Source organism: Balaenoptera physalus, assembly GCF_965194825.1.
Source record: "Balaenoptera physalus genome assembly, chromosome: 19".
In the NCBI taxonomy this organism is placed as follows: domain Eukaryota; kingdom Metazoa; phylum Chordata; class Mammalia; order Artiodactyla; family Balaenopteridae; genus Balaenoptera; species Balaenoptera physalus.
Window position 1 is genome coordinate 16,482,761 of NC_138900.1, and position 22,132 is coordinate 16,504,892.

Here is a 22,132-nt window from a genome sequence, read left to right on the forward strand (position 1 = left end):
TTCACTTTGCAACTTTTTTTATTAAACATAAATATTCTCATTCTCAGATTCCAACACCACCCCCTCACCCCCCCAACCCCACAACAGCTCTCACCCTATCCTTACTCCTTGGGTCCAGTTCTTCCAGGGCCTTTAAGAAAGGTAGAAAAAATCAAGATAGTGACCATCTTGGATTCCCAGGGAGTGAATGGCCATTTTGGCTGCAATTCCGTGGGTGAAGCAAAGTGCCCCTTGGGGAGAGCCAGGACAGGTCCTCCATCTTAATCTGCCTTATGTTGCCTTTCTTCTCAATGCAGGTGGTCATCTTGAACTATCTTCTTTCAGTGTTTGGAAACAACTTCCTTCTCTGCCCCTAACTCCCATCACCCCCTGTCCCCCCATCCCTCTGCAAAGGGTCCATGTGCCATCTTGAATCTCTTTTACACAGGGGAAGAGGTAGGCACAGTGGCCTTCTTGCTCCCACTTGGGGCATCCCCTTTGGCTGAGCTGACTGTATATCAATGACCCAGACAATTGTAACGATCTTTCCCTCCCCTCAATGTTCAATTTTGGAAGAGTAAGGTCGCCAACTTGTTCTGGTTCCTCAGAAATCAGGACAATCCATTATGGCAAGTTGAAGATCCCAGGACTCTTCAGTTGGAGAGATGTCACACATGAGTCTGGAGACGTGGGTGGCTGGGTGTGGGGAAGGCAGCATATGGGAAGGGGGGAGTGCTGGGGGCCAGATCTGGGGGTCCAAAGGATGTGGGTTTGATGTAGCTGGTAAAAGCTCGAGGATGGGGTGTGGTGAGATAACCTGCCTGGGCTCTATATAATCTGCAGGGGGGGACAATGCCCAGATGTGGTTTGAAATCATAGAAAGTAGGGGTTCCTGGAGGTCCAAAAGGGGAGGAGGGTGGTAGGAAGAGACCTCCTCCAGGGGCTTCTCCAAGGCTCAGGCTCACACTGACTCCTCGGACCTTGTAGTAACCATTGGTTGGGTCCTGAGGGGACAAAATGGGACTTGGTAAGGTATGTAAGGGTACAGCGGGGTGAGGGTCACGGATGGAGAGACACACTGAGATAGAGCCAGGCCTAGGGGGAGACGAAAAGATAGAAACAGGAGCAGTCAGAGACCCAGAGACATATAGACTGGTAGAAGGGCAAAGTGACACAGAAAAACAGTGACAAGAGATGAAGGGACAGAAGGAGATGGGCAGAGAAAGACAGAGACAGAAGGATATAGGCCTGCTGAGGGGTGGTGGTGTGGAAGGAGATGCAGAGGGAACAAGAGAGAGAAATGGAGATGAAGACATTCATTCATTCATTCATTTGCCCAACAGCCCTGAGGCTTTGATTCTGTGTCATGCCCTGTGCTGCATGCCTAGACATGTCTCACTAGGATAGACCTAGCCCTGTCCTCATGGAGATCCAGGCCAAAGGAGAAATGATGAATCACTAGATAGAGCCAGGAAGGTCAGGGTTGTGATGGAGGAAGTTCACGGAGTGACTGGGACAGCGATGGGGGAATCTTCAGACTGTCATAGGGAAGCCTAGCTCACAGTGGTCATGGCTATGACAGGTGAAACACAGAAAGAATGATCAGGGCTGCGAGGAGGGAAGCATGAGCTTTCTGGAACCAGAAATGTTTGAGTTGAGACCAGAGGAATGATGGAGAGAATTAGGTAGGTATGTGAAGAAAGGTAGGAGTGTTTCGGGCCAAGAGAATAGCATGTGCTAGGTACAGAGAAGAGAGAGAAGGGCTCTGGATTGGGGACTGGGGTCAGTGGGGCCTAAAAGAGATGGGACCCTAAAGGATGTACAAGTTTGGGGAAATGTGAGGCCAGTGTGGAACCCGGTAGGTAGAAGGGGCCTGGGTGAAGCAACCAGGGAGAGGCATCTAGGAGGCCTGAAACATGACTGTGATGAGGAAAGCACAAGCAGACTGAACCTTGATCTGGGGCTCAAGATGGAGGCCAAGGCTGGGGCAGATATGTGGGTATAGTCAGCAGATAAACAAACTGAAACTGGAGGTGGGTGAGACAGCCCAGGAGGCAGCAAGAAGTGGGTGGAGGGGGTTAGATGCCAGCTCTGGGGGCAACAGAATGAAAAAGGAGGGAACAGAAGTGGAGAGAGAGACTTCTCTGGTGGCGCAGTGGTTAAGAATCCACCTGCCAGTGCAGCGGACACGGGTTCGAGCCCTGGTCTGGGAAGATCCCACATGTCACGGAGCAACTAAGCCCGTGTGCCACAACTACTGAGCCTGTTCTCTACAGCCACAACTACTGAGCCCGCATGCCACAACTACTGAAGCCAGAGCGCCTAGAGCCCATGCTCTGCAACAAGAGACGTCACCGCAATGAGAAGCCCACGCACAGCAAGGAAGAGTAGCCCCTACTCGCCACAACTAGAGGAAGCCCGTGCGCAACAACGAAGACCCAACGCAGCCAAAAATAAAAAATAAAAAAAAAGACGTGGAGAGAGAGTTGGAGATACAGTGAAGGGAGCCCCTCTTTTCCCAACACTCACCTTGGTCTCCAGAGCTCCCTCCTCATCCAGAGCCAGGTCACTGTGGTCTGTGTGCGCGATGGGGCCCTGGGGTAAGGTGCTTAGTGAAAGGGAGTGTAGAGGATCCTCTGGCCCCAGTGCCAGACCCCAGAGACCCTCAGTTGAACATCTGAGGCCAGGCAGGAGGGACCAAGGGCACCTGAGAGCTGGGGTCTGGACTCAGGACAACAAGGAGCCCTAGGGACATATTGGGTCTAGGGAATAATTGGGTCGGGGTGTATTTGGATTTGGGGGATATTTGGATCTGGAGATCACTTTTGGGACTATGGCTCTATTTGAGTTTGGGGCGCCCAGTTGCAACTGGGATCACAACTGGGATTGGGTTACTATTTGGGTCTTGAGGTACCGTCAGGTCTGGGGACCCTGGCATCCTACCTGGTCCTTGCTGCTGCCTGTCTCCTCCTCGGAACCCCTCGAACTGGAGCCGTTGCTGCTCCCTGGGATTCGCACCAGATTCTTTTGCTTGGAGAAAGAGGCTGAGGCCAGGGACACTGGGGGTGAGGGCAGAGGTAAATGATGGGACTGGGTCACGGCCTGTGGAGACCAGTGAGTGGGAAGAGAGAGGACTGGGGCAAATCAGGTCGGGAGACTGGGAGAGAACCCTGGCCTAGGAGAGTAAGGGGTGTGTGACCCTGAGGAGATGGAGTTAGAGCTTGAGCAGGGAATCAGGTCCTGAATGTGAACCAAGGCCAGTGAGGGTCTAGAGAGGCAGGACTGGGACCAGGTCCCAAGGCCAGGCCAGTCAGTGGGCAGGGCCTGTGTATGGGGCTGGGGTGGGGCTCAGGTACTGACCCTTGCCGTGGCGCCAGCAGCAGAGGGCCACCCCGGTGATGACCATAAGGAGAGTCATGGCCACTGCGGCCACTCCAGCCACAATCCGCACAGTGGGCAGCAAGTCTGTGGGATGAAGAGGAGGTTCCTGAGGAGGCTGAGCAGGAACTGGGGAACAGGGCTTGGGGCTTTTGTAGGGAATCTCTGCGTTCAAAGGTCACCAAGTTTGGGGATTCCAAGTTTTGCAGTCCCCTAGCTTGGGGTCCCTGTGTTTAAGGACTCATGAACTTGAGGTTTCACAAGTTTAAAATCCCTGGCTTTAGGGAGTCTTAGACTTTGAGCGTATTTTTACTTTGCCTATATTTGGAGGTTGCTTTCTTTGGAACCCCTAAGTGTGAGGGGTCTCTCAGTTTAGGATTCTGTATTTGAGGGAGATTATTGTTTGGGGATCTCAGGATTCAACGGACTCATAGTTTTGAGGCTCCCAAGGTTTGGGGGTCTCTGCACTTGAGGATCCTCTGTTTGGGGCTTGAAATATTCAGATTTGGGGTCTTTGGGCCCAGGGTCTCACCTCCACGTCCCAGGCTGACCTGGGTGCCTCCTTCGCCCAACCGGTTCCGGGCAGTGCAGTTGAAGCCCCGGCTAAAGTCGGACTCCTGGGTCCCCGAAATGTGCAGCACAGAGATCAGGCCTGGACCCTGTCCCCCGCGGCCCTCTGGGGCTGGGAATGTCTCCACCAGGAACCGACCCCGCGACCCCGCCGTCAGGAAGCCCTCATCCCAAGACCAGACCTGGGGGCACAAAAGAGGAAGGTCACTGAGGAGACGAAGGAGGGCGGGAAGAGGAGGTCAAAGTGTCGGGAAAGTCACAGGTAATCACAGCAGTTTTGGAAGTCCGGCTAGGAGGGCTGGGATCACCGCTGGACGGGTCATGAGAGTGGGGACTTTCCTTACCACGGCTTCTGGGGCGGGGGAGGCGAAGACTAGACACTGGAGGCGGGCGGGGCCCCTCAGGAAGGCGGGCGCAGAGTGCAGGGCGGTCACCACTGGGGGAGCTGGTTTGGAGATTGTGGACCAATCAGAGGAGAGGCCCCGCCCCCCCAAGACCCGTTCTCAGGCAGGCGAGGCCAGGCCTGGGCACTCCGCACTAACCTCAACTAACTAGGCCATGCCTCTCAACAAACTTCGAACCCCTCTGAGGCTTGCCTTCCCTACGTCCCGCTTCAATCCAAGGGCCCCAGCCGTCAGTTAAGCTCCCCTTCTCAAGGCCACGCCCACTCCCATTAGCCCTCGCCCCCTCTGCCCACTTCTTATCCCATGACATGCCAGGTCCACTAGGAAGCACCGCTTTCTCACCGTTCACAGTCAACCTAGCTTCCGCAGCGCCGCCCCCCAGGCCCGAGAGCCCCGGCTCGGCTCTGCACACGTAGTCGCCTGCATCCTCGGGCCCCACCGCGAGAAGACGCAGCGTTGGCCCGGACGCCAGCACCTGGGATAAGGAAGGGGCGTCAGGGGCACGACCATGGGAGAAAGCCCCATCTACTGCCAGCCATGGCCACAAGCCCCAGGTCTGGCCTCACCTGCGCGTCCCCGCGGCGGGTCCAGGTTACGCGTGGAAGCGGATTCCCGCGCCAGACACAGCTGAAGGAGGCGTCTTCCCCTACGTCCACGGATAAGGGTTTTGGCTTTACCTGCAGAATCGGCCCGACTGGAGGAGACAGAGGAGGGGTCACATGACCAGGGAGGGATGCAACTTCTGACTTGGGATCAGCCACTCAGAAACGACACTCCCAAGGGCCATTGGGTTTAAGCCCCCAGTTCACAACTCAGCTCATACGTCCGGCTCACAAGCCCCGACCCCGCCCTCGCCCCGCCCCTACTCCACTTTGGTACTGATCCAGCACAGCCAAATCCCGCCTAAATCCTACTTCGGCCCCACCACCTCCCGCAGTCCGTCAGAGCCGCGCCTCACCGTAGCCCCAGTCCCATTTCTCTCACCCCACTTTGGCCACACCCACGGCCCCGCCCCTGCTCACATCGCACATCCAGCGCTGTGCTGCGGTTGGCGCTACCCACTGAGTTGCTGACCTCGCAGGACACCGGCGCAGTCAGGAATGAAGCGTCCGCCACTACCTCCAACATTGGCCCGCGGGCCCCAAGCACAGGGGAGCCCCCCTTTGCCCACCTGCGAAGGTGGTGGGCTGTGTTGTCCTTGCTCCCGAAGCACACCTACTCACGTCCTAGCCCCAACCCTCCCCAAGCCTGTTCTCCCGACTGGGGAGAAATGATCTGCGTCCTCACCTATAGCCGGTGACAGGAGGCTGGGCTGTGGCCTGGCATAGGAAAGTGACCTTCTCTCCCTCCTGCACTGTCTGTGGTTCTGCAGACAGAGTCACCACTGGGGGGTCTGTAGAGGTGAGTCAATGGTCAGCGGTGGGCAAGGACATGCAACACCTCCACTGATGACCTAGTAGTCCAATTCTCAGGTCCTCCACCCCAGGAGTCTGAGTCCCCAGTCCCCTTTTCCCTTTCAGCTAGGAGTCTAGGCTTCTAGTACCCAATTCCCCCAGGGACCCGAGGTCCACAGCCTTCTCCTTTCTCATACCTTGAAGTCCAGGCCCCAGCTCCCTCTTTCCCCAAGGACCTCAGGCTCAAGGCCCAGTGTCCAACTGCACTCACACTGCAGGCTCAGTGTGATGGCTGTGTCCTTCCCTGCGGGCAGGGCCTGGCTCCGAGCCCGGCAAACCAAGATGGCTCCATCATCATGGCTGGAAGGGGTCAAAGATAAGATGCTCTCCACTGACCCAGTGGTTCCTTCCTTCAACAGGGTCTGTAGGTTATGAATAATAATGATGATTTCATCTACCCTTAGGTAGTACTTACTTTATGTCAGGCACTCTTCTAGGCATTTATAAATATTACTTTATTTAATCCTCACAACTATCCTAGAGGTGCACATACTACTATTAACTCCATTCTACAGATAAGTAAACTGAGGGACGGAGAGGTTAAGATCAACTAATGAGTGGCTGAGCCAGGATTTGAACCTAGGTAGTCTAGCCCTAGAGTCCTTATACTTAAGTACGTACCAAGGATCCCAAGCCTTGAATCCCTGCCCTCCCATGCCCTTTTCTCCTTTGGATGAGCCTGTGGTCTGAGTGGACCCCCAAATTTCCCTGAATGAGCAAGGGCTGGCACAGAGATTTGGACCTGACCTGGCGGAAGGTGGCCCCGTCTAGCCGGACCCCATCTCGGAACCACAGCAGCTCAGGGGTGGGGCGGGCATCCCCACGGCTCCGACAGGTCACATTCGCAGGAACCCCAGCAACCAGAGACACAGAGGGGCCACCCAGCACCTGGGGGGGTTCTGGAGGCACTGTAGGATGGATCTGGGGTCAGAGCTGGATCCTGGGCCCGGAGACCCTTATCTTCCCAGCTCTGACCGACCACTCGTCCGTTCTCCCCGGACTCTCATATTCCCAGCTAGTACTGGCGGTCCCCCTGGGCTCCCCAGGGACAAGTGGGCTGGGTCCTCACCCAGCACGTGCAGTTGGGCTCGTCGAGAGCGGAGGCCTGCTTGTGTAGCTTGACATTCGTAGGATGCTTGATCCTCTAGCTCTACGGGTCTAATGTGGAGGTCGTGCTGGCCACTGGCTGCATTCCCTGATATCCAGTACCGGGACCACCCTGGAGTCAGGGGAAAAAAAGGCAGTCACACCATGGTTCTGAGTTCTTGGCCCCAGGCCTCTATCCCCAGACATCCCACACCAGAAAGACTCTACCAAAAGTGGGTGCTGGGCCAGAGAGACACTAATCCTCTCCCAATCCAGAGTCACTGCAAACTTGTGGTGGGGGGTTGGGGTGTGTGTGTGTGTGTGTGTGTGTGACAAATTCAGGAAAAAAAAAAAAGCAAGAAAACAATTGCCATAAAAGTCAGATTAGATACTACCTCCTGGGTGAGGAGGGAGTAGGCTATGACAGGGGAAGGGAATAAGGAGGGCTTCTGGGGAGCTGGCAATGGACCTGGGTAGTCATTACATGGCTGTCTATTTTAGAATTATTTGGCAAATCTTCCATTTATGCTTTATGAGCCTTTCTGCACTTATGCAATATTTTACAATAAAAATTAAAATTCCCAAACCCTATGGGTCACCTCCAACGAAGAAGCTGAAAATTCTGAACTCCCAAATGTTTCCTTGAGCCCATTCATTTCCCAAACTTGAAAACGTCAAAATAGAAACTTCGGTTATAGCCCAAGCCCAACACCCTCACCCTGGAGGCAGCCCCTCCCTGAATAGACAGAACAGCCTCACCTGGCAGGTCTCTTTCGCCCCCTAGAGCCAGCCCATCCTTAGTCCACTGAACCAGCCCCCAGTATGCGCCCAGGGCACAGGGCAGACGGGCCTCGTCCCCCAGCAGTACTACCAGGTCCTCTGGCTGTTGCAGGAAGTGGGGTGACAGGCCTAGGAGAATGGGGCAGAGGAGCAGAGCAGAGCTTAGCACATTCAAGAGTTCCCTCACTCAGGAGGGGGTTCAGTCCCCAATCCCCTCTGCCCTCAGATCCAGAAGCCCAGGGTCCCAGAGTTCTCCTCCCTCAGATCTAGGAGTCGGAACCCTCAGCCCCACCTACCACAGTAAAGCGACAACTGGCAAACAACCCTCTCTTATGTTTATCTGCCCCTGCCCCTCGCGGTACCTGCACGCCCTCTGAGGCAGAAGAAGAGGACAAGGAGTGCGGGGACCAGCATCCTGAGTGTGGGTCCCCCAAGATCCAGCAGACTTGCTGTTGCACTGGCTTCCCTGCCAGCTCCTTCCTCGGCAGCACACCTCCCACCACTCTAACCTGTAGTCCCCTTCGCTCCCAACTCTTCGCTCCAGGCTAGAAGCACCCCTTGCCTCTGGCCCGGAGTTCTCCTGGTCTGCTCCGCCGCAGGCTCTGCGGCTCTGAAACGCAGGCCAGTTCCGCGCGCTCGGTCTCGGAGAGACCCTGGAGGGCCTGATCTCACTCGCCCCGCCCCGGCCCGCCTTCTGGGAGACCCGCCCTCTTCCCACTGAGAAACTCCCGCGGCCCAGACGCGGATGAACGGGGGCACGCAGGGCCGGGCCCCCAGCGGGAGGACACCCCAGCGCCCTTTCAGTTTGGGAGCTGGAACACCTGGGTTGAAGGAGGGGGTACCGGCTGGGTTGGACACCTGCACCCTGCCGGGGTTGAGGGATGGCTGGGGGTGAGGAGGAGGGAGGGGAGGGAGTGGAAGAAACTTGCTCAGCCCGGGTCCTGGAGGGACCGCGCTGAGTGGAAACAGAGCTATAAATGGGAACCCCTGGGGACTCGCTAGTTTCCGCGTCCCGGAGAAGCGGGGCCCGGGGCTCCTCTGGGCCTGGTGGGTCAGGAAGAGGGCACCGCGTTTGCCTGGGGGGCAGCTTGGACCCCCCCCCGAGAAGTGGGGGGTTCAGCTCTCCCCAACTCCAAGCCCCTTCTCAAAATATCCCTCTGCCTGCCTTGTTATCGCTGCAAACCATAGCACGTCCTAAGATCCAGGAATCCAGGCCCCCAGCCCCTCCTTTCCCAGGACCCTGCGGTCCGGGACCACCCCCTCACCCCACTCGGACCACCCCCTCGCCCCGCTCGGCCGTGGTTGCCGGGCGACGGCTGGGAGGCGGCGGTGTCCGGGCTGAGTCAGGCGGGGAGGCTGGGAACCACGCAGCTTGTCCTGACGGCTACATGCCGCCCAGCTGGGGCGTTCCCACGCTGCCGGCCCGCGGTGCGCTGCGCAGCTGGCCGGGCAGGTGGGAGGGACCCTGAGCCGACAGAGTGGGGACTGGGGGCCTGGGACCCTGGGTCTGACATTCTTGAGCCTGTAGGGACTGGGGCTCCACACTCCGTTGTTCCTGAGCTCAGATTCTTGTGTCCCTAAATAGCAGGGGCATGGATCCCCAGGATTCTAAGACTAGGGGTTCAGACCTCTGAGGACTGAGAAGCTAATGGCCTGAACTCCGAGTTTCTGAGGAGTTGGGGACTCAACTAGGTCCCCTGCCTGCAGCAGAGTGCAGTTGGGAAAGCATGACCTGGGGTCAGAAAATCTGGTCTTAAATCTTAGAGTCAGTGGATTTAACCACCAATCTCTCTCCCACCCCCACTCAGGCCCAGGAGGATTTGAAAATCAACAGACAGTGAACATCTGCCCTAAGTCCTGTGTGTGCATGGGGGGGTGGGGTGGGAAGGATTGGAGGCCTGAACTCCCAGGTCCTTGGGAAGAAGGGGCCTGGACTCCTGAGTCTGAGAGGGTAGATCCTGGGGACCCAGACTTCTAGAAATCTTGGCTTTTGTTTTGGGGATCCAGTCCCTGGATTTTGAAACAGGATGAGCTTGGGTCCAGGACTCCTGAGTCTTGGGGTAGAAGTCAGGTAGTAAGGCTGTTTTTCCAGACACCTGACATCACTTCCCCTTTCTGGCTCTCTGGGGCCACAGGCATGGAAAGATGGAGAGGTTGAGGTCCCAGGAGCATCCAGAGAAGGAAAACATCCAAGGTGGAGGGTGGAAGGTTTGTGCTAATTAGAGGTCCCAGCAATGGACAGCTCTATGCCCTGGCCCCGAGGGACACCATCTGGTGACGGCCCTATGAGAGAACCTCCAGCTCTGCATCCAGCCCATTCCCCAGGGGGCGTGGGGGCGTTGGGAGAGGGAATGTGGGAGGAGGGCAAGGAGTCAGTAGTGGGAGGGAAGAAGAAAGACCAGAGGGAGCATCAAGGATAGAGGTGTGGGGCCTCAGGCCAGATGCCTCATCTTGTTTCTGGATGAGGACCAGATGGGGGTCATAGTGGGGAGAGAGAGAGAAAACGAGCAGTTCCAATTCCTGCAGGAGATAAGCGGGCAGAAGAAGCTTATCCCATGTGGGTGTGTATGCGCACACTGGAGTAGGGAGGGCAGGCCAAGCAGCATATGGTTATAAAATCCAAAGATGTGACAATCAGGAGGAGTCAGAGATGAAGAAACAAATGAAAGAAAGGCACACAGTCAAAGGCTGACTGAGAACAAATATTCATTGAGCTCCTGGTGTGTGTGAGAGACAGAGTATGGGGTGGGGGAGAGAGAGAGATGAGAACAGAGACAGAAAGTGAAAAACAGAGAAACATACAGGCACAGACAGTGACAGAGTTAAAGGCTGGCTGACATGTAACCACCTAATGGAGAGAGAGAGGGGGAGAAAGACACTGTGTCAGAGAGGGAGAGTCTCAAAGCGATGGAGAAAGATAGGAAAATAAATCGAGATGGATTGAGGGAGGGAGAGAGACCGAGACACCCAGGAGGCAAGAAGAGACAGAAAGAGATAGAGGGAAGCTACGTGAACTAGAACTCACAAGGCCCTTGCCAAAGTATTCCCACACAGGGCTCAGTGCTTGTGGCCTCGGACCCTACCTCTCACTCCTACCCACTCAGATTGCCAGGCACACTTAACACCTTAGACATCTACACACTCACACACTGCACAAACTTCCACAGATCACAGCTCACTCTCACTTTCCCCAGGCTCACAAGCATGCTCACACACTCACAAGCACTTCACACATATGTGTGCACACAGATATCGGCACTCTCCCAGTCCCTCTCACACACTCTTGCACACTCCTCAGCAGAGACCCCTGACGTCACTGAGAGGGGGATGTCTACTCAAAGAAGGAAGGGACTTGAAGGTCAGGTACCAGGGTAGGAAGAGCCGAAGAGTCTTACCCCCACGCTGGGTCCCGCTCTCAGCTCCCCACGCTGAGCTGGGACCTCCTGGGTCTGACCTGCTCCTCCTTACCCCTGGCCCAAGCCCGGCCCTTGGGGTCATGGGGGCTGGGGAGGCACCGAGGAATGTGCCTGGCATGCGCTGACAGGGGATTTCTTGCTCCAGCTGTGCCGGAAGGAGCCTGTTGGGCAGAGGCCTGAAGCTGGAGATGCGGGAGGGTGCCTGGGGGAGGTAACAGTGTGAGGACGAGATTCGACTGAGAACTGGACCCAGCTCTGCCACTGACCGCATCCTCGCTCTCCTGGGCTCCCGGGGCCTGCGCGACTCAGCAGTGGGTCCTCTCTGAGGGGCTGTGAGTGGTGAGAGGAGACCAGGGGTGGGGGTGGCACAGGAGAAGAAAGAAAAATAGACACTGACTTCAGGGAAGGAGATAGAGACTGAGAGAGAGAGAGAGGGAACTTTAGACCAGGAGAGCACGACAGAGAGAATACAGGAGGGAGATCAGAGGGGACTTAGGGCAGGAAGAGAGAGAGAGAAAGTGTGGGGGAGGGGAGACTGACTCCTGGGAGGAGAGAAAAACAGAGGAGGAGAAGAAGAAAAAGAAAAACAAAGAGAAAAGTAAGAGACGGAGACGTGGAAAGGGACCCAGAGAAAGACAGAGGCAGACGCAGGAGGCGGGCAGTGGTCACTGTGGGAGCCACAGGCAGAGGACCTGGGATGGCTCTGAGGCTTCCCATCAGGACGCCGCTGCTCCTCATGGGGCTGCTGATGACAGGTGAGTGGGATCCTGGCCAGTGACCAGAGCCAGGTGGCCCTCGTTTTCCACCCACATTCTCCAGGCAGACCCTCTGCCCTCTCCTACTGACACCTCTGTGTCCCCAGGCCTGGCCCAGGTGCCAGTCCCTGCCTCAACCCCCCGAGGCTTCTGGGCTCTGCCTGAAAACTTGACGGTGGTGGAGGGGGCTGCCGCTGAGCTGTGGTGTGGGGTCAGCGCCCCTGGCAGCACAGTCCAATGGGCCAAAGACGGGCTGCTCCTAGGCCCCGATCCTAGGATCCCCAGTTTCCCGCGGTATCGCCTGCAAGGGGACCCTACGAAAGGTAAGGGACAAGAGCCTGAGATTCTGAGCCACCAGCAGAGGCTGACCGCGGCCCTGACCTGGGGTCCTCCCTGCAGGTGAATTCCACCTGCATATTGAAGCATGTGACCTCAGCGACGACGCAGGGTATGAGTGCCAGGTCAGCCGCTCAGAAACAGGCCCTGAGCTCGTGTCTCCCAGAGTGATCCTCTCCATCCTGGGTACGGGTGAGAGACCTCCAGGGCCCATGAGTCTGGACTTCCACCCTCGCCAGCCCCAGGGTCCAGGAGTCCAAGCCCCCAGTTCCCCACCACCCCTTTCCTTAGACCCAGGGTGCAGAACTCATTTCCTGAGCAATGAGACACAAAGCCCAAATCCTCATATCCTTCTGGGTGCTTCTGGCTTACCCAGACCCTTTCTCACCAGTGCCCCCCAAGGTGCTTCAGCTGACCCCCGAGGCAGGGAGCACGGTCACGTGGGTAGCTGGGCAGGAGTACTTGGTCAGCTGTGTGTCTGGGGACGCAAAGCCAGCGCCTGACATCACCTTCCTCCTGAGTGAGTGTGGGTGAACTGATGGGGGCAGCGTGAAGCCCCTGGAGTGGGGAGGGGATGTGTCCCTGCCCAGGGTCCTCCTGAGATGGGATGCAGGAACAGGCTTGGGGAGATGCTGAGGCCAGTGTGGGACCCAGTGGACGGGAGGGGACATCCAGGAAAGGTACCGAGGAGTTCACGGGACTGCTAGGCCAGGACTCAGGGGAGAGGCTGAGGCTCCAGATAGAGATACGGGTGTCCTTCTGTTGTAGCAACGAGAAGCTGAGGTGGTGGGGGTGGGTAATACAACCCAGCAAGGAGGGGAGGGGAGAGGGAATTCCCTGGTGGTCCAGTAGTTAGGACTCTGCACTTCCACTGCAGGGAGCACGGGTTTGATCTCTGGTCAGGGAACTAAGATCCCTGTAAGCCAGGTGGTGTAGCCAAGAAAAAAAGAGAGGAGGGGAGAGGCCCAGGCCAGGACTCAGCCCTGAGTGAGGACTCCAGGATTCAGGGAGGCTGGAATGTGTGGAGGGAATGGACATAGTGTTTTTCCTCCAGAACCAGGAGGGAGGGGTTGTATGTCCACCCTGAGGAATTCCAGGCCATGCTCCCCAGGATCTACCTTGGGGGAAAGCTGGCACCCCTTCAGCCTTCTTGTTACCCCAAGGTGGACAAACAATTTCTGACATCTCTGCTAATGTGAATGAGGGATCCCAGGAGAAACTCTTCACCACAGAGGCCACAGCCAGGTATGGAAATTGGGGTGCCCTCCCCACAGACTGATCCCCAAATTTCTCCATGAAAACCCCATATCCTAGGGATTCAAGCATGGAAACTTGGATCAGGTAGGAACATCCGGGACCCAATTCTTCACCCTGACACTCTAAAACTTCTTCATGGAATCCCAGTTCCAGAGGATCAAGTACAAAGGTTTTGGCCAGGTGTGGGCCTCTGGGACCCCAGTTCTCGCTGTTGACCCCGAAATCTCTTCCATGGAACTCTAAATCCTATAGGAAATCATCATAGAGACTTAGGCCAGGTGTGGGGACCCGGCACGCCCACCTCTTCACCTTGACTTCCCAAATTTCAGATGATGACTCTGACTTTAGAACCCCAACTTCCCACCCCAGGGTGACACCCCAGAGCTCAGATAACGGGCAGTTACTGGTCTGTGAGGGGTCCAGCCCAGCTTTGGACACCCCTATCAAGGCTTCAATCACCATGAATGTTCTGTGTAAGTGGGGAACTGAGTCAACTGTTGGCACTAAGGATGGGGAGCAGGAATTGGGGGGCCCTGGGGGCACAGGGATTATGGAAGGCTCAGACTCTCAAGGGGGAAACATAGGGGTTCAGAGGCAGGTTGTGGGGCCTGGAAAGAATGGATGGGGTCCCCAGGTCCGTGACTGCTGTTCCCCAGTCCCCCCAGGACCCCCTGTCATTGAGTGGCCAGGCCTGGACGAGGGGCACGCGAGGGCAGGGCAGAACTTGGAGCTGCTGTGCATGGCCCGAGGGGGGAATCCGCTAGCCACACTGCAGTGGCTGAAGGTGAGGGCAGAGGCAGGTCTGGAGATGCGGGGAAGGGCGAGGGCCAGGAGCCGGCCCTGAGCTGGCCCAGGCCTGTGTCTGTCTCCAGAACGGCCAGCCAGTGTCCACAGCATGGGGCACAGAGCACGCTCAGGCAGTGGCCCGCAGCACGTTAGTGATGATCGTGCGGCCGGAAGACCATGGGGCGAGGCTCAGCTGCGAGGCCTACAACAGCGTATCTACAGGGATCCAGGAACGCGGGGTCACGCTGCAGGTCACCTGTGAGTCCTGGTGCCAGCTGCCCATCTGTCAGTCTGTGCCCCAGAGAACCATCTGTTTGTGTACCCAAATCATGCCTGCCTGACGCCAAAGACCTCATCATCTGTCCCCAGTCTCCTCTCTGTCTGGGCTCATCTGTGAACCGTGCAGCCCAGCTTATGTCTCTCCTCTGTCCATCATCCCTGCAGTTCCCCCCAGTGCCATTACCATCCTGGGATCTGCATCCCAGTCTGAGAACAAGAACGTGACACTCTCCTGCATCACCAAGTCCAGTCGCCCGAGGGTCCTACTGCGATGGTGGCTGGGCTGGCGGCAGCTGCTGCCCACAGAGGAGACGGTCATGGATGTGAGGCGGGGGCTGGGCTCCTGGGTCTGAGGGAGGGGGGAGCTGAGGGCACAACTCCTGGATCTGGGAGAGGAGGGGGTCTGGCAGCTTGGATGCCTTGGTGCCCGGGGAGCAAGCATGGACTGGGGCCCAGGGCCTCCTGGGTCTAACAGAGGAGAGGGTGGAGATGATTCTGTGTCCCTGCTGGGGTCTGGGGTGGACCCAGGTCACTGGTACCATGGATGGGGGTGCCCTACTCCCCCAGTCTGAAGCTCGCTCCCTGCCAGGGCCTGCATGGTGGCCACATCTCCATGTCTAACCTGACATTCCTGGCGCGACGGGAGGACAATGGTCTGACCCTCACGTGTGAGGCCTTTAGTGAGGCCTTCACCAAGGAGACCTTCAAGAAGTCACTCACCCTGAATGTGAAATGTGAGGCTCCACCCTCACCCGGGGGTGCCCCGTGCCTTAGAGACCCCCACCCTCAGGCCCCAGCCTGGAGAGAAAAGCCACTCTTCCTGGCTCTCCCCACAGATCCTGCCCAGAAGCTATGGATTGAGGGCCCCCCAGAGGGGCAGCGTCTCCGGGCCGGGACCCGGGTGAGGCTGGTATGTTTGGCCATTGGAGGCAATCCAGACCCTTCCCTCACCTGGTACAAGGTTGGTGCCAAGCAAGGGTTGTGGGGTGGCCGGGAATGTGGGGGAAAGATGAAGCCCCTTCTCTCCTCCTCTTGGGAAATCTTGGGAAACCTGAATTTCTTGAAAAATACTGGAGATTTTGAGTTTCGGCAGGGAATTGGAAAAGACAAACGCCATGAGAATTAAATGGGACCTTAGGAAAAGTGAGGAAGTTCTGGGAAAACAGTGAGAATTCTAGAATAAAAGAAAGAATTCTGGATCCGGATTGGGAATTCTAGAGAAAAGGCAATTAATTTCATTAAAATTAAAGGAAATACTGGTGAAATCTTGGAATTCAGGTGAAATGGCAGGAATTTTAGGGAAAGACTAAGAATTCCAGAAACAAAGACAATGGTGGGCAAAGCCTAGAAATTTGGGGGGAAAGACTAGTAATCCTCCAGCACATTTGAAAAATCCATTAATATTAAATTGAATTCTTGGGACTTGGGGGTAAGAAAATGAAATTCCATTAAAATTTTAAAATTCTGGCAGAATTCTGGGAGACTCTTGGGAAATTAGGAATCTAGTGGAAATTCTGGGGGAAAGACTAGGCATTATAGGAACGAAATCGAATTCCATTTAATTGGATGGAATTTTGGAGAAATGCCACAAATTGGGGCAATACAAAGGATTCTAGTAAAAGATTAGGATAATAAGAGAATACTGGGGAAGGATTCAGAAATTTGCGACCAGCCAATGGAATTAAGGGAAAGATCAAAGGAAATCTCTGAGGAAGGTGGGGAGTTTAAGAAAAAGAACTAAGGATAGGCAAAAGTGAAGGAATTCTGGGAAAGGTTTGGGAATTCCAAGGGAGTTTCCTGGCGTAGGGTGTCTGGTAAACATAGGTGGAATGAATTTTGAGGAGTGGGGCTGAGGGTCGGCCGAGGGCACCAACAACTGCAGGCCTCCAGAGAGCAGAGGAGGCGGGGGGCGGGGGTGGTGAGGCGTGGGACTGGAGGCGGAATCAGACGGCAAAATCTCGGGGCTCCGGCGGCCCAGTCGGCGGGAGAGATTCCGGTAGGATGTGCTCAGTTCCGGTCCCCATTCCTCTACCCTAGCTGGTGCCCCCGGAAGGGGGCGCCTTTTCCTCATCACACAAAAGCTTTATCTGGGCTGGCAGCCAACCCAGTGGGGCGTCTCGCGGGGAATGGCAGGGCTACCCGCGGTCCCCCAGTCAGTCTCGGCCCTCAGGACTCGCGCACAGTGACCGAACCGCGGCCGCCCCAGGAGCCACGGCGGGTGCAGCTGGGAAGTCTGGAGAAGTCCGGGAGCACGTTCTCCCGAGAGCTGGTACTGATCACCGGTCCGTCGGACAACCAGGCCAAGTTCACGTGCAAAGCCGGCCAGCTCAGCGCGTCCACGCAGCTTGTAGTGCAGTGTGAGGAGGCGCACGGCCGGGCTGCGGGGGAGGGCTTGGCCGCGGCGGGGAACTGAGCCGGAGCCGTGGCTGGCGGCTTGGGGATGGGGGTCGGCTGGGGGAGGGATGGGTGCCGCAGAGCCCCGGCGCGCTCGGGGCTGGGCGGGGCCTGGGTCACTGCCGGGCGGAGGCAGGCCGGGCCTCCTCCTCACCTCTGGGCCTCGCTCCTCCCACCGGTTCTCGAAGTCCCCCCAACTAATGTGACGATCCTGGCCAACGCGTCGGCGCTGCGCCCCGGGGATGCCTTAAACTTGACGTGCGTCAGCGTTAGCAGCAACCCTCCGGTCAACTTGTCGTGGGACAAGGAGGGGGAGAGGTGAGAGTGCGAGTGGCCCCGTCGCTCCCTGGTTCTGGTCATGCTCCTTTACAGTCAGAATCCCGCCCCCGCCCTACTTGCTGTTCTGTCCAGTACCCTGCCCAGTACCCAGACTCTGGCTCTGGTCCTACTCCCTGCCCGGTCCACAGGCTGGAGGGTGTGGCCGCCACGCCCCGGAGTGCTCCATTCAAAGGCTCCGCCGCCGCTAGGAGCGTCCTTCTGAGAATGTCATCCCGCGACCACGGCCACCGCGTGACCTGCCGTGCCCACAGCACCGAGCTACGGGAAACCGTGAGCGCGTTCTACCGCCTCAACGTGCTGTGTATGTGTGCAGGCCTGGCGTCCCTCTTGATTCCCTCCTGACCCTATACTACGTGGGTCTTCATCTTGATACTGTCTTTGACTTCCATCCTAAACCTTGAAACTTTCCTGACCTTTATCCTCACACCCGACCCTGCACCAGCTCCTATCCTGCCCAACCCCCATCCTGCCTTTTGTCCTCTATCCTTACCCCTGACCATCACCCCCATCCCGAACCCTCTTTCCATCCTTAAAGCTGACTCTGGCTTCTCCTGAACCTAACCCCCATCTCAGCTCTGAACTTAATTGCTACCTTGTCCACAACCTTAAAATCGAGTCATGATCTCGACTTTAACACTTCATGCCCGCACCTGATCTCAAATCCTCCCCGGATCCGAACCTTAACAATCTTGACTCCCAGCGGCGCCTCCTCCGCAGACCCTCCAGAGTTCCTGGGTGAGCAGGTGCTTGTGGTGACCGCGGTGGAGCAGGGCGAGGCACTGCTGCCCGTGTCCGTGTCTGCCAACCCTGCCCCGGAGGCCTTCAACTGGACCTTCCGCGGCTACCGCCTCAGCCCAGGTACAGGGAAGGGGCATGAAGAGGAGAGCAGGTCTCCGGGACTCCAGGACGGGAGGGTCTGGCAGGCCCCTCAACCTTTACTTCCCCCAGCTGGCGGCCCCCGGCATCGTATCCTGTCTGGTGGAGCTCTGCAGCTATGGAACGTGACCCGCGCTGATGATGGCCTCTACCAGCTGCACTGCCAGAACTCAGAGGGCACCGCTGAAGCTCTCGTGAGGCTGGATGTACACTGTGAGCCCCCTCGTCACCCTAGGCAACTAGGGAGCTTTGGAAGCCCCGCCCACCATGGAAACCACACCCATCCAGGGAATCTTGCCCACTGTGGAGTCTCCTCGTTGTGGAAGCTCCACCCACCCAGGGATTTTCACCCATCCTGGAAGCCTCCCACTCTGGGAGCCCCCACTGTGACGGAGCCACGTCCACTTTGGGAAACCTGCCCACTAGAGAGACCCTATGTAGAATCTCTGCCCACCTACTCCCATCAGCAAGCCAAGCCCATTGTGGAAGCCCCACTGCCACACAATTCTGGAAGTCCACCGCACCTACTCTTGTCACTACAGTGGTATAGTAGAGGGTGGGGACAACCTCATTAACCTTGAGAACTTTACTCCAAAGGCAGACTTTATCACACCCATAACTTTCTCGGGCACCTCTAAGACGCCTCTCCCACCTGGGGCCCTCTTCCACCATGGCCTGTCTGGGCCCAAGTGCCTTCCCCAAGCTCCTCCCTTCCCTAGATGCTCCCATCATCCGAGCTCTCCAAGACCCCACTGAAGTGAATATTGGGGGCTCTGTGGACATAGTCTGCACTGTTGACGCCAATCCCATCCTTCCTGAGATGTTCAACTGGGAGAGGCTGGTGAGGCTCCAACCTTTGGTAAATGGAGGGGGCTGGGGGGATGTGATTTCTTGACTGTGAGTTCCTTGGGAGGAGGGGTCACGTCTACATGACCCTCTATAACTATGTACTTGTCCGGGCATGCTCCAAGAACTAACTGTTGAATGGCAGATGGATGGGTGGATGAGTGAATAGATAACCAGGTGAGTGGGTGGGCAGGTGGGTGGATATATGGATGGATAGGTAGATGGGTGGATGAATAGGTGGATGGATGAATGAGTGGATGGAAGAACAGATGGACAAATGAACAAGTGAATGACTGGATAAATGGATCAATAAATGGGCAGTTAGATGACTGAATGAGAGAAATGAGTAGATTAGACTAGAGAGTAGATGGATGGGTAGATACACCATCAGTGGAAAAGATGTCTGTGGAAGGATAATGGGTAAACGGATGGATGGATGAATGGGTGAGTGCACAGGTCAATGGAGAGATGGAGAGATGGATAAATAGGTAGCTAGATGCATTGATGAACAGATGCATGTATTTATTGGTGTGTGTGTCTATGAGGAAATAGATGGGGTGGATGGGTTGAGAGATGGAAGGGTGAATGGACAGGTAGAAGGAAGACAGATGGTTGGATGAATGAATGGGTGAATGGATGAATGGATGGAATGGGAGGTTGATGGATGTATGGATAAATGAATGAATCGATGGATAGTATGGTTAAATACATGGATGGATGGGTGGGTAGATGGTTCCAAGCATGAATGGTTGAATAAATGGTTGGGTGAGTGGTTGGCTGGGTTGGTGGATGAATGGATGGATCCATGCATGAATGGTTGGATAAATGGATGGATGGGTGTATGGGTGGATGACAGGGGGGATTTTTTCTTTGCTAGGAAGGGTGATTGTGGCTGGGAGAATGAGGCTACAGAGGGAACCCAGTTTGGAGGATAATGGAGCAGGGGCCAGACTTGGGGACCATCTCCTGAGTCTTGTGCCTCCAGGGAGAAGAGGAGGAGGACCAGAGCCTGGATGACATGGAGAAGATATCAAAGGGGTCCACAGGGCGTCTTCGGATTCACCATGCCAAGTTGACCCAGGCTGGTGCTTACCAGTGCATTGTGGACAATGGGGTGGCACCTCCAGCCAGAGGGCTGGTCCGTCTTGTTGTCAGATGTGAGTAACAACCAAAGCCCTAACTTCAACGCCTGCCACTAAATCCACATATCGTGTCCTTCCATACACCTCATGTTGACCTCCAACCCCTCTAGTTGCCCCCCACGTGGAGCATCCCTCTCCTCTAACTAAAGTGGCTGCAGCTGGAGACAGCACTAGTTCTGCCACCCTCCACTGTCGTGCCCGAGGTGTCCCCAATATCGTCTTCACTTGGACCAAAAACGGGGTCCCTCTGGATCTCCAGGATCCCAGGTGAGCCCAGGCCCAGCCAGGTAGCAGTCCAGCCCCAACTTTGATCCCCCAGCCCCAATCACCCTCCCTGAGTCCCTGCCACACCTCCTCTCCAGGTACACAGAGCACACATACCACCAGAGTGGTGTCCACAGCAGCCTCCTGACCATTGCCAACGTGTCCGCCGCCCAGGATTATGCCCTCTTCACGTGCACAGCCACCAACCCCGTCGGCTCGGACCACACCGATATTCAACTCGTCAGCATCAGTATGGCGGGAGGGCGCTGGGAGGGCGTTGGGAGGATGCTCCCCTAGGCCAGTCCCCAAGTCTCTGGTTGCTCTCAGAATGGCAGTGTTCCTGAAACCTGAGAAGTGTTTATGAATGAGGATGGAGTTTTTGCCTGCCCCGAAAATCCCAACGGAGACTGGATTTTTAGGGAAACCCACAACAAAGGAAAAAATGGAGGGGGTTTCTTATTGGGCCAAGTAACTGCAAAGTAGATTTTCAGGAGTCACTGGATCTAGGTTCAGCTGTCATCAGGAACTCCCCATCTCTCAGGACCGCTTTTCTGTGTTGGCTTTATTGTGAGATGTCTGTTAGACACCTAACAACCACTATGAGAAGCTTTACAATAAAGTAAGGCTTCCTAACAGTGGTGTGAAAGTATGAGAATTAAGATCCATTGGTTCCACTTGGCTCCCAGCCCATCCCTGATCCAATCAGGTGGTGAGGGGAAGACAACCTGATTTGATTGCTGCTCCTGTTGGCGAGGCCTAGTCACACGTCCATCCTACAAGGAGTGGAGTCACTTTCATCAGAAGCACGTGGCCTGAGGATGTGGGCGAGTGGTTCTCCAGTGGATATTCAGGGTTCTGTAACCAGAAGGAATGAGGGGAATGGATATGAGATAGGCACAAAAATCCACCACAAGAAACATATATTATACAGTCAATCCTCCTTACTTGTGGAGTCTGTATTTGCAAATTTGCCTGCTGGCTAAAATGTATTCATAACCCTCAAATCAATACTCATGCTGCTCTCTCAGACATTCAGGGGACTGTACAGAGCGGGTGAAAAATTTGAGTCACCCAATGAGTACATTCTCCGCTGAGGTGGAGCAAGGCGACACTCTGCTTTCTTACAGCTCTCATGTTTTGCACCTTCGTGATTTCTGTTAGTGATTTTGCTAAATAAAATGGCCCCCAAGCACAGCACTAAAGTGCCGTCTGGTGTTCCTAAGCTCAAGAAGTCTGTGGTGTGCCATTTGGAGAAAATACTTGTGTTGGATAAGCTTCGTTCAGGTGTGAGTTATAGCACCACTGGCTGTGAGTTCAATGTTAATGAATCAACAAGATATATTAAATAAGATGTCTTTAAGCAGAAACATGCATAATACAAGATCATGTGTTAATTGGTTGATGAAAATGTGACTAGAGGCTCATGGGAATCTAAGCCTGCATTTCCCCTAGAAGCAATGGTTTGGTATTTGCTCGTTGAGGGTTCGCAGTGACTTTAGAGAACATGACCACCATGAATAATGAGAATCGACTGTATATTTAAAATCATGCTTAAGGAATCTGGAAGGAATCTTTCAGAATCCTTCTGTATCCTCTGACTATGTCCCCCATCATTTAACTCAAAGGCCGCCCTGATCCGCCATTGGGATTGAAGGTCGTGAGCATGACCCCATACTCGGTGGGGCTGGAGTGGAAGCCTGGCTTTGATGGGGGCTTGCCACAAAGTTTCCAAATCAGGTGGGTCCCTGTCATGGCAGGAAGGGGTGGTAGGCAATAGGACTGGGGCACCTC

The 22,132-nt window shown here is 55.7% G+C and overlaps 2 protein-coding genes across 10 annotated transcripts in view; one reads left to right on the forward strand and one right to left on the reverse strand.

Annotated features, from left to right (window-relative positions):
* Positions 1-11,614, reverse strand: KIRREL2 (kirre like nephrin family adhesion molecule 2). 5 transcript variants are annotated; one of them, XM_082438311.1, is made up of 16 exons: positions 8,014-8,136; positions 7,631-7,780; positions 6,855-7,004; positions 6,533-6,693; positions 5,997-6,147; positions 5,619-5,724; positions 5,354-5,502; positions 4,898-5,025; positions 4,674-4,806; positions 4,272-4,372; positions 3,890-4,109; positions 3,340-3,444; positions 2,923-3,038; positions 2,509-2,574; positions 945-983; positions 1-675 (listed from the first exon to the last, which is right to left on the reverse strand). In XM_082438311.1, exons 1-16 carry the CDS (start codon positions 8,063-8,065, stop codon positions 604-606), a joined length of 1,899 nt encoding a protein of 632 aa, XP_082294437.1. In that variant the 5' UTR covers positions 8,066-8,136; the 3' UTR covers positions 1-603. The 5 variants fall into 5 exon arrangements, with proteins under 5 accessions (XP_082294437.1, XP_082294433.1, XP_082294435.1 ...); XM_082438307.1 differs by lacking the exon at positions 8,014-8,136 and adding an exon at positions 11,047-11,614 and having other exon boundaries at positions 1-983; XM_082438309.1 differs by having other exon boundaries at positions 1-983; positions 8,014-8,500.
* NPHS1 (NPHS1 adhesion molecule, nephrin) overlaps positions 11,531-22,132 on the forward strand; it is a 19,311-nt gene continuing 8,709 nt past the window's right edge. The window contains exons 1-21 of one of the 5 annotated variants that reach the window (XM_082438304.1): positions 11,531-11,822; positions 11,930-12,145; positions 12,222-12,344; positions 12,550-12,678; positions 13,322-13,403; positions 13,785-13,888; positions 14,072-14,199; positions 14,288-14,459; positions 14,646-14,803; positions 15,070-15,214; positions 15,317-15,441; positions 16,651-16,837; positions 17,063-17,192; positions 17,342-17,514; positions 17,931-18,071; positions 18,162-18,302; positions 18,809-18,930; positions 19,921-20,092; positions 20,188-20,344; positions 20,440-20,591; positions 21,967-22,078. In XM_082438304.1, coding sequence (XP_082294430.1) covers positions 11,765-11,822; positions 11,930-12,145; positions 12,222-12,344; positions 12,550-12,678; positions 13,322-13,403; positions 13,785-13,888; positions 14,072-14,199; positions 14,288-14,459; positions 14,646-14,803; positions 15,070-15,214; positions 15,317-15,441; positions 16,651-16,837; positions 17,063-17,192; positions 17,342-17,514; positions 17,931-18,071; positions 18,162-18,302; positions 18,809-18,930; positions 19,921-20,092; positions 20,188-20,344; positions 20,440-20,591; positions 21,967-22,078 — 2,927 coding nt within the window. In that variant the 5' untranslated portion in view covers positions 11,531-11,764. Of the gene's footprint in view, positions 11,823-11,929; positions 12,146-12,221; positions 12,345-12,549; positions 12,679-13,321; positions 13,404-13,784; positions 13,889-14,071; positions 14,200-14,287; positions 14,460-14,645; positions 14,804-15,069; positions 15,215-15,316; positions 15,442-16,650; positions 16,838-17,062; positions 17,193-17,341; positions 17,515-17,930; positions 18,072-18,161; positions 18,303-18,808; positions 18,931-19,920; positions 20,093-20,187; positions 20,345-20,439; positions 20,592-21,966; positions 22,079-22,132 lie in introns of those variants that run through there. The other 4 variants (XM_082438302.1, XM_082438303.1, XM_082438306.1 and 1 more) reach the window with 4 other exon arrangements.

Coding starts and splice junctions, on each gene's coding strand:
- KIRREL2 (XM_082438307.1), bottom strand. CDS start 11,338: ATGCGGTCAGTGGCAGAGCTGGGTCCAGTTCTCAGTCGAATCTCGTCC. Junction 5,725..5,996: donor CATCACACTGAGCCTGCAGT/GTGAGTGCAGTT, acceptor TCACCTCTACAG/ACCCCCCAGTGGTGACTCTG. Junction 5,503..5,618: donor CCTCCTGTCACCGGCTATAG/GTGAGGACGCAG, acceptor CCACCTTCGCAG/GTGGGCAAAGGGGGGCTCCC.